This window comes from Mchenga conophoros, linkage group LG15 (genome assembly GCF_057382185.1).
Source record: "Mchenga conophoros isolate Kocher_MC1m ecotype Shallow Benthic linkage group LG15, M_conophoros_male_GT1.1, whole genome shotgun sequence".
Taxonomy (NCBI): Eukaryota; Metazoa; Chordata; class Actinopteri; order Cichliformes; family Cichlidae; genus Mchenga; species Mchenga conophoros.
In genome coordinates this window covers 24,905,966-24,922,687 of record NC_140540.1, presented here as the reverse complement: position 1 = coordinate 24,922,687, position 16,722 = coordinate 24,905,966, and the positions used below count along the sequence as shown (strand labels likewise).

The 16,722-nt window shown below is 42.6% G+C and overlaps 2 protein-coding genes across 3 annotated transcripts in view; both read left to right on the top strand.

Moving 5' to 3' along the window:
* Window positions 1-1,572: 1,572 nt before the first annotated feature.
* Window positions 1,573-16,722, top strand: part of cd109 (CD109 molecule) — a 47,684-nt gene continuing 32,534 nt past the window's right edge. For both annotated transcript variants that reach the window (XM_085247718.1, XM_085247717.1), the window contains exons 1-15: window positions 1,573-1,678; window positions 2,122-2,288; window positions 2,368-2,396; window positions 3,032-3,268; window positions 3,608-3,733; window positions 4,552-4,591; window positions 4,946-5,027; window positions 5,105-5,198; window positions 5,620-5,752; window positions 6,810-6,919; window positions 7,028-7,288; window positions 8,424-8,525; window positions 8,973-9,035; window positions 9,255-9,428; window positions 10,394-10,546. In XM_085247718.1, the coding sequence (XP_085103844.1) occupies window positions 1,608-1,678; window positions 2,122-2,288; window positions 2,368-2,396; window positions 3,032-3,268; window positions 3,608-3,733; window positions 4,552-4,591; window positions 4,946-5,027; window positions 5,105-5,198; window positions 5,620-5,752; window positions 6,810-6,919; window positions 7,028-7,288; window positions 8,424-8,525; window positions 8,973-9,035; window positions 9,255-9,428; window positions 10,394-10,546 (1,842 nt within the window). In that variant the 5' untranslated portion in view covers window positions 1,573-1,607. The remainder of the gene's footprint in view (window positions 1,679-2,121; window positions 2,289-2,367; window positions 2,397-3,031; window positions 3,269-3,607; window positions 3,734-4,551; window positions 4,592-4,945; window positions 5,028-5,104; window positions 5,199-5,619; window positions 5,753-6,809; window positions 6,920-7,027; window positions 7,289-8,423; window positions 8,526-8,972; window positions 9,036-9,254; window positions 9,429-10,393; window positions 10,547-16,722) is intronic.
* Window positions 11,342-15,263, top strand: LOC146558457 (uncharacterized). Its single transcript, XM_085247668.1, has 2 exons — window positions 11,342-12,793; window positions 13,281-15,263. Exons 1-2 carry the CDS (start codon window positions 11,342-11,344, stop codon window positions 15,216-15,218), a joined length of 3,390 nt encoding a protein of 1,129 aa, XP_085103794.1. The 3' UTR covers window positions 15,219-15,263.

Genomic DNA, 16,722 nt, shown 5'->3' with positions numbered 1-16,722 from the left:
TTTGTGCCAATGATCAGTGAATCATCCAAGTTTGATGGTAAGCAAAACATTAGACCTTTTCCTAGGAAAAACAGTTTTTTGTGACAACTGGCCAGTTTCTGTGAAAACATTTCACCTCTTAATCAAGAGTCTTCTCCAGTTCTGTCTGTTGTTCAAATTTCCTTCTTTTTCAGGATAAAGTGTTTGTTTTTGCACTGGGCAAACACTTTTTCACACCATTGTATTCCTTATTTATTTAGTCTGATCAGTAATTGAGAAATAAGCCAAGTCAGATCATTTGTATTTCTCATTTAAAAAGCAGATCAAAGTGCTACACAGCCATCAGCTGAGACTCAACAAGCTGCTTCAATGCAACTTTTTCCAGTTCTGACAGATATTCTGGCTTAAGATATCTGCTGATACCGAGTACTGATCTCATATCAGTGTTAAATTAATAAGAGTGCGATTAATTCCTTAATGTGTGTGACAACATCAGGCTTGATTTAAACCTTGCTTTAAGGTTACATCCAATAATTTAAAATGATATTAATAAGATAATAAATGACAATCAAGAATTTTTAAGCAAAAAGGAAGTTTGGAGATTGTCTTATAATTACCTAAGAGTTCTGGATCAAGTGATGACTGTTTAAGTAACGGTTTAACTACTGCTAGCTTGAAGGCCTGTGGTACATAGCCAATTATTAGAGAGAGGTTGATCATATTTAAGATTGAAAGATTAATTAGTGGTAGGACTTATTACTGTAAGAAGTTATTACTGAACTTAACGCGAATCAATTGGAGAAAAAGAGTAAAAAAAATGATAATGAAAGTAGCTGTACATAATGTTATGTCTGTGAGATGGTTATGAGTAATTTTTTTTCACGTGGTTAAAATTTGCACAAGTTAATCTCAGTACAAAGGAGAGCAAATGCATCCTTTTTCCTGCTTCTCATGTCTCTCCCCAGCTAAATGCAACACTGACAACAGTGACTGGAAACTGTTGGAAACTGGAGCTCAAAGAGCAGAAACGCTGGCTTGAGGGAGCCGAGGATCCATTAATAATTTGGTCAGAAACAAAAAACATAAACCTCGCTCAACTCAAAGCCACCAAATGACTGAACACTAGACACACCAGGTGGGCTTTCTTCTTCACCTGCTTTAACTTTGTGATCACTTACAGGTCTGGTTCCCAGAATGTAAAACCTGATGATCAGTTCTGCCAGTTTTTTCTGGAGAGGAGACGACAATCCTTCCTCCAGGTACAACTGTAGTGAACTAATTGTCCAATCATTGGTCTTGGGTTGACTCTGTTCAGATACTAGATGCCCCTGGTGATACAAAAATATATATACAGGAGAGGTATGCTGTACTACTGTTGCTGTCAATATTTGCCTGTTTATGTGTTTCTACTCTCATTATGACCTGAATCAGAGCACAAGAAATAAAAGCCTCCCAGTGGGATTCAGGTAAACCGATCCTGGTTCAATTCTTCAGGTGATATCGGATGATGATGATGATGAGAAGTAGGAGGTGGGTGTGGTTACTGTCTGCAGGTATGAAGGCAAAAACTGATATTACCTGCTTTCAGTACTGAGAGAAGCTCTCTGGAGTGAATTTCATTGATACAAATGGAGCGTCTCCAGGTGTGGGGCATTTTCAGCCTCATCGTTCTCACCGCCGCCCAGAAAACCACAAACGGGTAAGCACACAGGCTGAACTACAGGACTCACCTGGACAGTTTAAACTGCTTCTTCATGAGTGTTTTTCCTCTTCTGCTCATCTGTGTATCTACAGTTTTTAAATATATTTTCCTACATTTTAGAAAATAAAAAGTCAGTTCAAAACTGCAGGAGTGGTGTTAAAAATTCATTGAATCTAAGCTGATTTTTCATTATTTTTACAAACATGTTTTATTGCCTTACAGTCATTTTTGCACAAGTTGATTAAAAGATATAGATTTAAACTAATGTAAGTACATATTTTTATAATAAATTAGTTCCAATAAAATAATAAATGTTCACAGTGGGGAAGGTTTCTGTTTCCATTCGCCCTTTCAGGTTTTCTACACCAACTTGTTATTCTTAATGATGTTTTTTTTGGGTGTAAACAAATATATTTATATATTATGGGTTTTTTCCTCAGCCCCCACCCTCAGCCCTCCTACCTGCTCCTTGCTCCCAAAGCCCTCCAACATGGAATCCCAACATCTATATCAGTCACCATCCTGATCCCTTCACCGGTCACTGTATCTGCTCACATTGTTCGTGGAAACCTAACAATGGCCTCACAATCTGTTAAAGTTGAAGGGGGTAAGTATCTGCCACTAACAATTAATTTACAATTAATTAATTATAGCTCTAATCTCACTGTGAAATTCTCTTTCTAAAGGTTCAACCACACTGCTGACTTTGCCGCCTGTAAGTAAGAAATTCCTCTGTAACAAATACAAAGGTCAGTCTTTGTAAAGTCAGTCTGAGCTTTCTACAATTCAAGTCAGTTTTATTTTTTGTTTGCACTTACTGTACTTGTTTACTATGTCCCACTATGCTAATAAGTGCCTTATTTCTTTTTAAATATGACACACAATCATTAGAAAATAAACAATAACACTTTGGACTACTTTTTGAAAACAGGATATTTTACAGTTCAGCTTTAAAATCATAGCTGAAATTGTGGGTTTTGATGCCCCCTTGTGGCCCCTAAAAGCAACTTCCTGGTAAAAGTTCAGAGCCCAGAACAAAGGCCAGTTTTCTGTTCTGAGAGCAGGTCGGCGAGGAGAGGCTTAACTCTGATTCTGTAGAGCACAAACAGACACCATCAGGTAAAATTCAAATGGATGTTGAGCAGATTTTGGCTAATTCTCTCATCTGGACCACAGGCGAGCTCTCAGTCCTCCACAGTTCAGATTACACCCAAGAAACTTTAAACTTTAAACTTGGAGCGTTTTCAAAACCTGCTCTTTCTGTATGCCAGATTAAATTTGTTAAGATGATAATGTGACTGTTTGTCATTTAAGTGTTGATGAATTTCCTTCCATGTTGAATTCTTCCAGATTAGTGACAGCGAGCCCAATCACTGGGAGGCCTACATACTGGAGGTCAAAGGTCACAGAGGAGAAGTCCAGGTTTTCTCCAGCTTCACAAAGCTCCACTTGGATGTTGAAGATATCGCCACCTTCATTCAAACAGACAAAGTAATGTACTTACCTGGGCAGGCGGTGAAGATCAGAGTTGTTTCCATTCACTCTGATGGGAAGCCCTTCATCAGCCCCGTGGACATCATCATCAGGGTAAGAATGATGTTATTGTACCAAAACCATGGAAGAAAGAGAGGACAAGAGGGCAAGATCAGAGACTATTTTTAAAAGATCTCAGGGGAGTTTTACTTGGACAACTTCTGCGTCTGGTTGATTGGATTATGAGTTAATTCTATTACACATGCTTCATATTCATATCAGCATCATTTTAATTAATGAATTTCCAGCCATGAACTTTGCACTAGCATTCACTAGCATTCGTCAGCACTGGTGGCTAAATCAGTCACTTGCCTGTAAACTTGCTGGACGTTTTTCAAAGCACAAACTGAAATTCTGAAAATCGTCTGATCAGCATGTTTTTTCTTGGTCCAGGATCCGAGGGGAAACCTGCTCAGGCAGTGGCTGGCTGCAGACAGCGTCCTTGGCGTTGTGTCCAAAGAGTTTCAGCTGTCTGAAAACCCTCCTCTGGGTCAGTGGACCATCATCGCTACAGTCAAAGTAAGTCCTTTAGCAGGTGAACCTCTGCAGGGTAATTAAGCTGGACAGGCCTCTGATAATTCAATCTAATCCACCTGACCACTGATTGCTTCTGCCAAAGTCAGATCTTTTGTGCAAAGACATTCATGCGGTCAGTGGCACTAATCTGTTTGACAGGAAACCTATAATTAATGCACAGTATGAAAAATGTCTCACCTCCACATCTCCAGGTTTGCATTAAAATATAAGGCTGATTCCCTAACAAGATATATTAAGACATTTAAAAACATATGGAATCATTTCCTTTAACTTATTCATCTTTGCTTCAAAGAGTATGTCAGTGTTGCTCGTACCTGATTTACTCGTAGTTTTGATTTATACTAACCTTCTCATCACTGGTGACCCTAACCCTTTGTTTTGGAGACAAGCAAAAGTACAAAATCTAAATATTTTTTGGTTCTTGGATATTTTTATTTGATATTTGTGCGTGATTTCTGGTCAGAGAAATCACTGCTGCGTTTTTTAAATGTATTTGATCTTGCGTGATTAAAGACGAGAGTAATCGGACCTCTCTGCAGTGGATAACTCTGTAACAGGGCAGATTCCATCGGAACAATTGAATGGATAAATAGCAGCACAGGCAAGAGTCCCTTTCATAAAAAAAACTCTTAAGTTTCAGTAACTCACAACTCGTGCTGTGAATGTGAAGGGGACTTCTGTGGCTGTAACATTTATACACACCAGTTAAAGTCAGACTGAGTGAAAGAATGAAGGAATAGATTTTCCTTATAAAAAGAACAAAGAGAGATGATGTTATAAAGATCCTCTGTGTGTTGCAGGACATTTCAAGTGTGAAGTACTTCACTGTGGCTCAATATGGTATGGATGTTTTCTCTATCCAGCATTACATGAACAGCTTCCTCCTTTTGAAGAATAAAAACACATATTAATTTTGTGTGTGTGAGTGTGTATTCATATCTTTGTGGGGACCAAAATAGGAAGTTTACTATACTTGTGGGGACCAACAGTCCTTATGGGGACCAAACTCCTGGTCCCCACAAGTTTGAAGGCATTTTTGAGACTCAAAATGTGGTTTTAGTAACAGGGTTACAATTGGGTTAGGGTTAGGCATTCGTATTTCATTAGGGTAAGCAGCTCGGGAAAGCATTATGTCAATTAGATGTCCCCACAAGATATGAATATCCAACATGTGTGTGTATCTTTTGGTTGCAGTGCTGCCAAAGTTTGAGGTTTTGATCGATGCTCCGGATGTCATTTACCGTGAGGACCCTCTGGAGGGCTCCATCACAGCAAAGTGAGACTTGGCTTTGATCCAGTTTGTGTGTGAATGAAGTTGCTCCTCAGGATTATTTATGATCTTTCCATCCACAGGTACACTTACGGGAAGTCCGTTCAGGGACACCTGAATATGACGTTCATTTATCACTTTCACGGTACTGTCGAGTTTTACTATGAGGACAGAGAGGTTCGTATGTCAGTGGAATCATTGTGTAATTATTCCTTTAATATTCAGCTGTACAGTTATCATTATAGGCTCTCCCACTATCTGAACTTGTTTATTTTCTTTATTTAAACTATTAAAATAAAATTACAGACTGAAAGCATTTTTAATTACATTTTTTCTAAATATTAAGTTTTCTACACAGTGAAAAATATCTCTAAATGTAGTATAAACATACATTTATACTGTCTCGTAAACTAATAATGCAACATGCATGATATATGTAATATATCACGCTTAAGATTACTAATTACCTTCTCTTTATATTGATTAAATCATTTTTGACTGAAGAACTCCTGTCCTGATTACAACATTTGAGAATATACAGTTTATTTAAACTTAACCATCATAGATTTAACACATTAACAGTGTTCCTTTTCATCAGATTGATGGTACTGAAAGCTTCACATTTGATGCTCCTGATTATTTCCAAATGAGAAATGATTCCAAAATGATGTACTACGAGGGAAACGCTGAGGACGTAACAGTTGTGGCTCATGTGACTGAATACCTCACAGGTAATTCAGATTTTATTTATAAATGTTAACTTGAAATACCAAAAGATTGGTTGTACAGATCAGAAGTGACAATTTACAGCTTATTTCTTTACTTTTTGTTAAAAGTATGCATGTATGCATGTATTTCATATATTGTTTTAAGTAGTTCTAACTTCTGAGTTTCAGCATTTCCAGGTGTAGAGTTTTATTCGAGGCAGTGTCCAAGCTCATATTTTTGTGAAATTAGTGTGTATTACAATATTTACATTATTTACATACAATTAAAACATCATTTTCTCCCCCAAATTGTGCACAGAATATCCCGTAATGATAAAGTGAAAACATTTGCTTGAAAATTCTGCAAAGTTTTTTTATTCTTTATTAAAAATAAAGACAAAAATATGACATGTACATAAGTATTCATAGCCTTTGCTTAATACTTTGTTGAAGTGCATTGAGTCTTTTTGGCTATGGTGCCACATGCTTGGCTCACCTATTTCTGGGCAGTTTCTCCCATTCTTCTTTACAGAACCTCACAAGCACCATTAGGTTGGATGGGGGGAGTCGGTGTGCTCATTCGGACCTTCAATAGTTTTTTTCCGTACCCTACCCCAGATTGTGCCTCTTTACAATTTTAGAGGTCTACAGACAATCTCTAGGACTTCGTGGCTTGGTTGGCCTGACATGCACACACAGCTATGTGATGCATAGTGTTAATGGGACCATTGCACGTTTTGAATATCACGACATACGATAAATTTGCCAGAATTTTAAGCAAACTTCTTTCACTTTGTCATTATGTGGTGTTGTGTGTACCTCATAATGACAAGGTGAAAAATGAATTTAATCTATTTTATGATAATAAGGCTATAACATGACAAAATGGGAAACAAGTGAAGCGCTGTGAGTATTTTTTTTCCCAGATGTATTGCATTTGCTCTCTACTGTGGGACTTTAAACTGCTATAGTTTTTTTTAATTACAAAGTCAGGGAGATAGTCTACATAATTTTTTGGAATCTAACCAGCTTTTGTTCTTGTTTGTGGTGCTGACTCCTGTGACTACGTCTCATTTTTCAGGCATTACATATAACAGTACGGCAACAGTAGGTTTGTCAAAAACCAGATATAAAGTCTCCTTTGAAGAATATCACAAATTATTGAGGCCCTCTTTAACCTTCAGCGCCAGGGTAAGAAGGCAGCATTTAAGTGAAATGCAGAGTCTGAGCTGTACAGATAACAGATATTCCAGTGTTAATGTAAAACAATTATGCTAATTTTTTTTTCTAATTTTGTAGCTGAAAATATCTACATACAACAATCAGCCACTGTCACTGGAGGATCGCCAAAGCTTTGTTGAAGTTTCAGTGATTCAGCAAAAGCAAAGATTTTGGGGTTGGATCGGAGACATGGTGATAGACACGGAGCCTAAAACATCGAACAGTTCAGGAACTCCAAAGGAGATGCTACCTAAAGAAATGAAGTTTCCTGTCCCTGCAGATGGACTCATACCTTTCAGCGTTGAAATCACGAGTGAAACAGACATGCTCAGTATTGATGTAAGTTATACAATAATACCCTCATTGACTAAATATTATAAGACAGATTATTTCAAAATTTGACTTTAAAATGTCTGGATGTGGGATTAAGTAACAAGGCCTTTAGTTCTGTTAAGAAATCTTGAAAATTATTATTGTTTTACTTTATCTGTTTAGCCTTTGCTTTCAGACACAGCTTATTTCTTAATTTAGGATCCAATTTTGGAAAAAAAAATTACAGAATTAGTACTTTCAATTAACTTTTAATTTTATATTTAAATTTTAATTAACAAATGAGTCACTGCACAGCTAAACATATGATTTCAAATGTACTGGTCAACATTAAATTGAACAAATATACTCTGTAGATAGATCATTGACATCTGCTGATATTTTTTCAATATTATGTATTTATATCGAAAGAAATGGCAAAATGCATTAAAGTCTTAGGACATATTGCACTACGCTGAAATATAAATTGGTGTCTCATCTGCATAGAAGAGGGACAAAATTATGTGTTTACCAATTCAGGGGCCAACTGAAAGCTAATTTAATTTAAATTCTAAGTTTAATTTAGAAAATAGGCTAAGTATAACTTGTGAAAAATTGGAATATATGTCTTTATTATATCAGGGTGTTATGATAATTCTGAATATCAACTGAATTATGTGATTTTTAAAGATTTATTTTGCATTAACTATATTCATAACACAAAACAAAATTTTAAAGGTAACTGTATAATGAAAAATGATTTTATCATATTTAATATCTAACAAGAAAAAGCACAACATGTTTGTTTAATATTGTTTATCTTGTGTGGGTTTTTTTGTGATATTATCATTTATTTGCTTAAATGTATTTTTATTTAGCAGCAGGATTTTACAACTCACATATTGTACCTAAAAAGCTAAAGGCTTATTTTATTCTGTAGTTGCTAGGTGGAGAGTGCTAATAGCTACAGGCAAGAATAAAGTAATCTACTGTGAAAAATCCACACCTGACAAGAAAATCACGTACAAAAGAAATTACACTTGAATAGATAAATAAATTAATATGAAAAATATTTACGTGTTAACTAAAACAGAAATTAAACCCAAAAGCATGATCATGATTTCAAATTACATTTAAAATCTTTGGTATCTCTTTTTCTTCTCAGGCTTCTTTTGAGGACAGCCATAGCAATCTATATATACAGCGAAGCTACACATCCCCCAGTGAGAGCTACCTGCAGATTCAGAAACCCTTCACACCTCCAGAGGTAAAGCTGAAGAATACAAGGAACTATTTAAAATTACCTTTGTGTCAGCATTGTAAACATGCAGGTAATATGCCAAAATAGTCTATGGTTACCTTAGATGTCCTTTCAACACACCTCAATCACATGCACTGAGTTCATTATAACAATTTGTTTCATTTACATTTGCTTAGTAATTATAAACATTCAGTTTTTATGTCCTGCCTATGATTCAAATTAAAGTTAACTTAGTTAATAATAATAATAATGGATTGCATTTTATATAGCGCTTTTCGGGGCCCTCAAAGCGCTGTACAATGCTTCCAAGTGACTGCTTGTGTGAAGATGGTGAGGCTTCTAGAATGACTCGTCCAGTGTAGATCTTCAAAAAACAGATTTACAGCCAATTACTGACTGTGGTTGTAGAACATTTATACTCATACGTAACGTCACCATTTGACCTTCTTTCAGGTTGGTTCGCCCTTTCTGCTGCACATTGAAAGTAATTTTCCATTGAATGAGGTTCACTACCTGGTATGAAAAAAAGCATCAAATATTATTACACTTTGTCAAATTTGTAGTTAATTTGATTAATATTTAAATAAAGCACATTTCCAACTGTTGAAAGTTGTTTGTTTTCCAGTAGTGGTGACAAGAAGTTTTAAGTATTCAGTTTATTGCTGTAAGCAAAGAAAGACGAATGTATGCTTCCAGCTTCTTATAAGACCTTCCGTCTGTATCTTGTGTGTAAAGGTGAAGTCAAGAGGACAGGCGATTTCTGCCGGGAAAGGCTCTCCTGATCTGACTCTGGTCCCAGAAGTCTCCTGGGCTCCTCTGGCCTGCATCATCGTTTACTGTGTGCACCCCAGCGGAGAGGTCATCAATGATGCAATCCAGCTGCCAATCAGGCAGTTTTTACAAAACCAGGTGATTTTTTCATTCTTCATTTTTTTCTTTGAAAAATAAACTAATTTGTCTCTTGAATTGTGTGAATATGAGGTTATGAAGTTGGAAAAAACGGTGAAGAAAAAACAATCCAAGTTACATGATAATAATTTCCCAGCAAACATTTCAGCAGTGAGTAACCGTCATCTTTTCTCAATGTCTAGTCTTAGTAAAAAAAAAAAGAAGAAAAAGAAAAGAATAGTTGAATGAAAGTTGTGTCAGTGTTGGAGAAATACGTTTGCCCTCTGCCTGGTGTCCTTCTTTGACTATCTAGCAATTAGAAAAACAAGCAAAATATTGTATTTTGTGAAAAGACAACAACCTGCAAAGGTAACATGAACTGGTGTCTTCTTGCTCTGGAGTCCATTTCTTATCCCGATGAGGTTTATATCTTCTGCTGCCCTGTGCCATAATGCTAGTGTGTGTCTCTGAACATCCTGTGACTATCTGTTCACAACCAGGAATAATATTTCTTTATTATATTATTGTGAATATATTTCTTATGTTAAAAGATGGTCTGACTGGACCTTTATACGTAACTCCTAAATATCCTAACTGACTTATTCCCTGACTTTATTAAAGTTCTAAATAATTATTATTATAATTATTTTTCTTAAACTGGTCTTGCTTTTAGCTTTTCAGGCTGACTTTGTCTAATTAGTAGGCAGGACGTTTGCGCCTAAGATGACCACATTTGGTACATTATTTTTCACTGATTTCATACACATCAAAGAGTTGAAAAAAAAAAAGCAAACAAAAAACAAACCTCAGAATTTTGAAATCTCACATTTTTGCTCACAGAGATGACTTATTTTTACATTATGGTTTAAAAATTTTGTGCATGTTTAATATGAACATCCACCATTAGAGCAGGACATATATAACAGGAAATAACGAGTAAAATGGTACTTTTGCAAATTTGTGACTAATCAACCTGTGATTGGCAGGTGTCGCTTAGTTGGAGCAGTGTTGTAAAGAGGCCAGCTGAGACTGTGACCCTGAATGTGAGTGTACTGGAGCCCAACTCAGTAGTCGGGATCCTGGTGGTTGACAAGGCGACGCAGTGGGCGGGATCAGACAATGACATCACCACGGAGACGGTATGTAAAATGTTAAGATAAGAACTGTATGTATACATTCATGTGAAAATAAAAGTTTTGACAGTAAAACTACGTTTCTTTTTCTAACTTCGCTCGGTGTTTCACTATGGGAATCGCTTCGGCGTGACCAACTACGGAAGCTCCAATGACACCACGTCTGTCTATGACAGACCTGTCGAGCCGTGCTCAGGGCTCCGCCCCCTCGTACTAACACGGCCGACCAGCTCCTCCTAACTCATTCTCGCTTTCTTCCCGTGAGAAACTACTTTGAGCTCCCTCAGCGCATCCAGGCTAACTTGATTAGCTGCTTAACAGTTCTCAGGCGTCCCGTGTAGGAGTACGTCGCCGAACGCAGTTTTTCCGGTTCCAGTTTGGATCGTGCTGAGTAAGTCCTTCGAAAGAAGTGTACTTAGAGTTGCACTGTGGAACAGCAACCGCGTCAGGCGAGCTGTCCCAGCGGTTCCTGGTTTTAGTTAGCGAGGTAGCCGACGTTGTGTGACTCAGGCTAACGCATTATGGCGAGCTGTTCGTTCAGTGTCCGGCTAGCATTAACTTGTTAGCAGGCCACGAACCACATTAGCGTCTCACTAGCATTAGCTTGTTGGTCGACCTAGGGTTCGGTTAGCATTAAGTTGCTAACGATATTGGCTAGCAGAGTGCAGCTAACGTGTCACGACGAGCTGACTCCCGCCACGACTAGATCGGATTTAACACCCGCTGCTAGTCCTAGCTACTTACGGGCTAACGTGTCGAGACGAGCCTGGTGTAGCCTAGTCTCACCCCGTTCCGCTAACCATGTCTACAGCTCCTACTCCCGCCAAAAGGTCGGAGCCGAAGGCTAAAGAGGCTGCATCCCGCCCGTGCCCCGCATCATGCGGTGCCACCATCTCGGGCAGGGACCCTCATCCAATGTGCATCGTCTGTATGGGTGCCAAGCATGCTCGGGCTTCACTGGCGGACCCTCAGGGATGCCCACACTGTGCTTTGATGCCAGAGAAAGTCCTGGAAAGGAGGCTGAGAGTAGCAGTAACGAACAGTCAGGACCCCTGCCTGTCGGCTGCTACTGCTACGAGCGATATCCGTCATCCGCGAGCCTCCACAAGCTGGGCGGACATGATGGAAGAAGAGTCCCCGCTCATGCCCCCATCGTTCGAGGACCTCCTCGATCAAAACGTGGGCGAGCCGGGTGGCGAGGACGCGGAGGGCGATGCCGACTCCGACCTCCTCGACCTGGAGGACATGGATGAGGAACAGGAGGATGACTCTACCTTTCCTCCCCAGCAGTCCAGGCCACCGAGTGGGGCTGAAGTTGCACCCCTGGTGGACAGCAATTTGTACGAGGTCTGCAAACAGGTTGCTGCCAAGCTAGGCATCCCATGGCCAGCCGCCCAGGATGCCGAAGGGGCAGAACGCGACCTGTATGACGGCAAGAGGCTCCCACCAGCCTTGCCGCCATCAAAGCAGCTTCTGCCAGCAGTCCCAGCCTGCATGAAAGAAATGAGTCGCTATTGGTCAAGCCCTTTTAAAAGCAAGCTTCCGACCAAGGGCTGCTCTAAGCTTAAGATCCAGGGGATGGGTGAACTGGGGCTGACCGAACCCCCAGCAGTGGAGCCTTCAGTGGCGTATCACCTTCACCCTAACCGCAGGGCAATCTCAGCTTCTTCTAGCATTTCTTTGCCCAACAAGATAGATCGCCTCACGGCATCTATTTATCAAAGGATGTACAAATATGCTGCACAGTCAGTGTGCTCGCTTAATGCAGTCACACTGCTATCAGCATATCAGGCAGAAATTCTGGAAGACATGGGCCGTCAGCTTGACTCGGGTTCCCCGAACCCAGCCCTCTGGGATGAAATCTGCGTGGTTAATGATCTCATTCTTCGCTCCTCCAGGGGAGCAGTCCAAGGGTGTGGTCGCGTTATGGGCCTTGCAGTCTCGGGTGAGAGAGCCTTGTGGCTAAACCTGTCAGGCCTAGGTGATGCTCAGAAGGCTGAGGTCATGGATGCAGCCTATGACCCAACCAAGGGTCTCTTTGGCCCAGCCCTGGAGAGAATGAGAGAAACAAGCACCCGCAGAAAGCAGGAGGGTGAAGCATTAAATCTCTGCTTACCCAGAAAACCTAACTCTCAGCCCCAGCAGGTGCCAAGAGCTGGCTTTGCAGCAACAGCAGCAGCTGCGAGAGGGAGACAGAGTGGGGTCAGAATGCAGAGAGGAGCAGGAGGCCAGCAGGGTGCCCACCAGGCCAAGGTAGAGAACCGAAGACCTTGGGGCAAGCATTCCTTTGCAGCAGTTGCTGCAAAAAACAAGCCGTTACACCCGGTCAGCCTAGCACACCTGCAGCATTCTGTGTCACCCCTCTTTTCTTCCCCAAATAGAAGGAAGGTGTTAGAAGGGGTAACCAAATCACTCCAAAGTTCAGGGTCTCCGGAAGTTTCCAGTTCACCAGGAGCACCCTCTCAGTCTCCTCCTCCAGTTCAGGGAGGACAGACTTGTGGACAAATGGCGCAGTGTCACCAAACACTTCTAAGCACTCTGTCTGTGTCACCAAGCACTGCCCAGAGTCATCAGACACTTCACTGTGGTTTGGGGGTAACAAAAGAAATAAAACGTGCATTTCTGCAGCCAGGCAGTTTGCCAAGGGCAGAATGTCCCCCCCAGTTTCAAAATAAAAACAAAAGAAAATCACTGCAATTTGTCTTTGTTCCCAGCGGGGTGAGCTCACGCTCTTCCCGAGGGGGAGAGCCCCAACTCCTTCCGGGAGACAGGGGTGACGTCACGCTACCGCTTCTTCAGAGGCCCGCTTGCAGCGCAGCTGGAGCAGTGGCGCGCATGCGCAGTTCATCCCTGGGTCTTGTCAACCATTTCCCATGGTTACAGACTACAGTTTGCGGCAAAACCACCGAGATTCGGCGGAGTGTTAGCTTCTGTGGCCAGTCGCGATTCAGCGAATGTGCTGGAGGAGGAAATATCCTCCCTGTTACACAAACAGGCGATCGGAGCGGTTCCGAGCGAAGAAGCTCAGCAGGGCTTTTACTCCCGCTATTTCCTCATCCCGAAAAAGGACGGAACGTCGCTCCGTCCTATTCTGGATCTGCGTGTGTTAAACAAGCATTTGAGAAAGTACACGTTCAGAATGCTCACACACAAGACGCTTTGTCGCTCAATTCACACAGGCGATTGGTTTGTTACAATCGACCTATCAGACGCATATTTTCACATCGCCATTTATCCTCCACACAGGAAATATCTCAGGTTCGCTTATCAGAGCGTAGCGTACGAGTTTCAAACTATCCCATTCGGGCTATCCTTAGCTCCGAGGGTGTTCAGCAAATGTGTGGAGGCAGCGCTGTCTCCGTTAAGGAACAGCGGCATCAGAATATTCTCTTACATAGACGATTATCTAATATGCTCACGATCGCGCGAGCAGGCGATCAAAGACTCCGAGGTGGTGGTGAATCACCTCACGGAGCTTGGGTTCACTATCAACCTGGAAAAGAGCCACTTGAAACCCGCACAGTTTACAGAGTATCTGGGGCTCAGAATAGACTCCATCTCTTATCGTATCGCACTTTCAGAGCGGAGGATCGCATCCTTCACTCACTGTCTTTCCCGTTTTCAGCTGGGGAAAGTCGTGCGGTTCCGACTCTGTCTCCGCCTCCTCGGCCTCATGGCTTTGGTGATATCGGTGGTACACTTGGGGCTGCTTATGATGAGAGATTTTCAGCGGTGGGTCGCTTCTCTGCAGCTGTGCCCTCGCCGACATCTCAATCGTGGTGTAAAAATAACGCAGCCATGTATCGCGGCTCTCCGGCCCTGGAGGAGCCCGACAGCTCTCGCGGCGGGGGTACCGCTCGGGGCAGTATCATCCAGGGTGACGCTGACCACAGATGCATCCCTGTCAGGTTGGGGTGCAACTATGATGGGCAGAGCAGTGAATGGCGTTTGGTCACAGAGACTCACTCTGAATCACATAAATGTGCTGGAGCTCCGTGCGGTGCTCCTAGCCTTACGGCATTTTCTGCCGTATCTCCGGGGTCAACATGTTTTAGTGAAAACAGACAACTCCACTGTAGTTGCTTATATCAACCGCCAGGGCGGCACCCGTTCCCGGCAGCTACACAGGTTTGCCAGGGAAATAATTATGTGGAGCAGCACTCGGCTCCTCTCCCTTTGGGCAACTCACGTGCCAGGAATTCTGAACAGGGGGGCGGACCTCCTGTCCAGAGGAAATCCACTGTTCGGAGAATGGAGGCTTCACCCACAGGTGGTGGAGCAGATTTGGCAGAGATACGGCCGGGCTGCCGTAGATCTCTTCGCCTCGCGAGAAAACACACAGTGCCCCCTGTTTTTCTCCCTGTCAGACGCACACGCGCCACTGGGCGTGGATGCGCTGGCCCATCCATGGCCAAAAACTCTGCTGTATGCTTTCCCTCCCCTCAGCCTGATCTCCCCAACACTGATCAGAGTGAGGGATCAGGGGCTGTCTCTGATTTTAATAGCTCCACGGTGGCCATCCAAACACTGGATAGCAGAAATCATCCAGCTTCTGGTGGACGAGCCATGGCCACTCCCCATCTCCAGGGACCTTCTGTCTCAGGCGCGGGGGGAGATATACCATCCCCATCCAGACCAGGTTGCTCTCTGGGCCTGGCCCGTGAAAGGTGGAATTTGAAGGCAGCAGGCATGCCTCCGAAGGTTATTGAAACCATTCAGAATGCCAGAGCCTCCTCCACTCGTTCCATTTACAGCAGTAAATGGCGTGTTTTTGAAGAGTGGTGCCATGAAAAGCAGATTATCCCTTTTCAGTGTTCAGTGGTGGAGCTGTTGTGTTTTCTTCAAGACTTGCTGGACAAAAGGAAAGCTTTTTCCACTATAAAGGTCTATTTAGCAGCTATTTCAGCCTGCCAGGTGGGGTTTGGTGATAAACCTGCTGGGCAGCACCCCCTTGTAGGTCGCTTCATGAGAGGGGCGCGTCGAACGCTCCCAGTTTCTAGACCACTGGTCCCTTTATGGGATCTGTCAGTCGTTTTAGACGCCCTCTCCCACCACCCCTTTGAGCCTATTGGGGCAGTGGGGTTGAAGTTTCTCTCTCTTAAAACCACTCTGCTGTTGGCTCTAACCACAGCCAAGCAAGTTAGTGAATTACAGGCTCTGTCTATTCACCCCTCTTGTCTACAGCTGGCCCTGGGACTCACTAAAGCACTCCTGAGGCCTAACCCAGCCTTTGTCCCTAAAGTGTTGGAAACATCATACAGGTGCTCTACAGTAGAGCTCCTAGCTTTTCACCCCCCTCCATTCTCTTCCGAGAGGGAGCAGAGGCTGAACACTTTGTGCCCTGTCCGGGCCTTGGGGACTTATGTTGACAGAACAGCTGGATTCAGGAAGTCGGATCAGCTGTTTGTTTCCTGGGCCTCCCCTCACAAGGGCAGGCCCGTATCACGCCAGAGACTAGCTCATTGGATTGTAGAGGCCTTGGCTCTCGCTTATAGCTGTAAGGGCTTGCAGGCCCCCCCGGGACTCCGAGCACACTCCACTAGGGGTGTGGCCACATCCTGGGCGTTGTTCAGAGGTGTATCAGTCCAGGATATTTGTGCGGCAGCAAGCTGGGCTACGCCGCACACGTTTGTCCGGTTTTATCGGCTGGATGTTGCACAGTCATCCCTGGCTCAGACGGTGCTGGATCCTGGAGTAGCACTGGAGAGTAGCTTCGGGAGCTGGCGCAATCCGGGAGTGGGCCATATCTCCCATAGTGAAACACCGAGCGAAATTAGAAAAAGAACGTTGGGTTACTTAACGTAATCCCTGGTTCTTTGATAACAGAGTGAGGTGTTTCACCAACACTTCCCTCCTTGCTTAGGCACGGAAAGAAATCTGCTTGGAATGAGTTAGGAGGAGCTGGTCGGCCGTGTTAGTATGAGGGGGCGGAGCCCTGAGCATGGCTCGACAGGTCTGTCATAGACAGACGTGGTGTCATTGGAGCTTCCGTAGTTGGTCACGAGGCGATTCCCATAGTGAAACACCTCACTCTGTTATCAAAGAACCAGGGATTACGTTATCTCACGATTAAATTGCTTGATTCGGTTCTACTTTACAATTTTGCCTCATTTAATCGTAATTTTGCAGGTATGCATTTATGCACAGCTCTCTTAATGTCCCAACACAGCATTTCAATTAGG

Coding starts and splice junctions, on each gene's coding strand:
- LOC146558457 (XM_085247668.1), top strand. CDS start 11,342: ATGTCTACAGCTCCTACTCCCGCCAAAAGGTCGGAGCCGAAGGCTAAA. Junction 12,794..13,280: donor AGGGTGCCCACCAGGCCAAG/GTAGAGAACCGA, acceptor GCTCTTCCCGAG/GGGGAGAGCCCCAACTCCTT.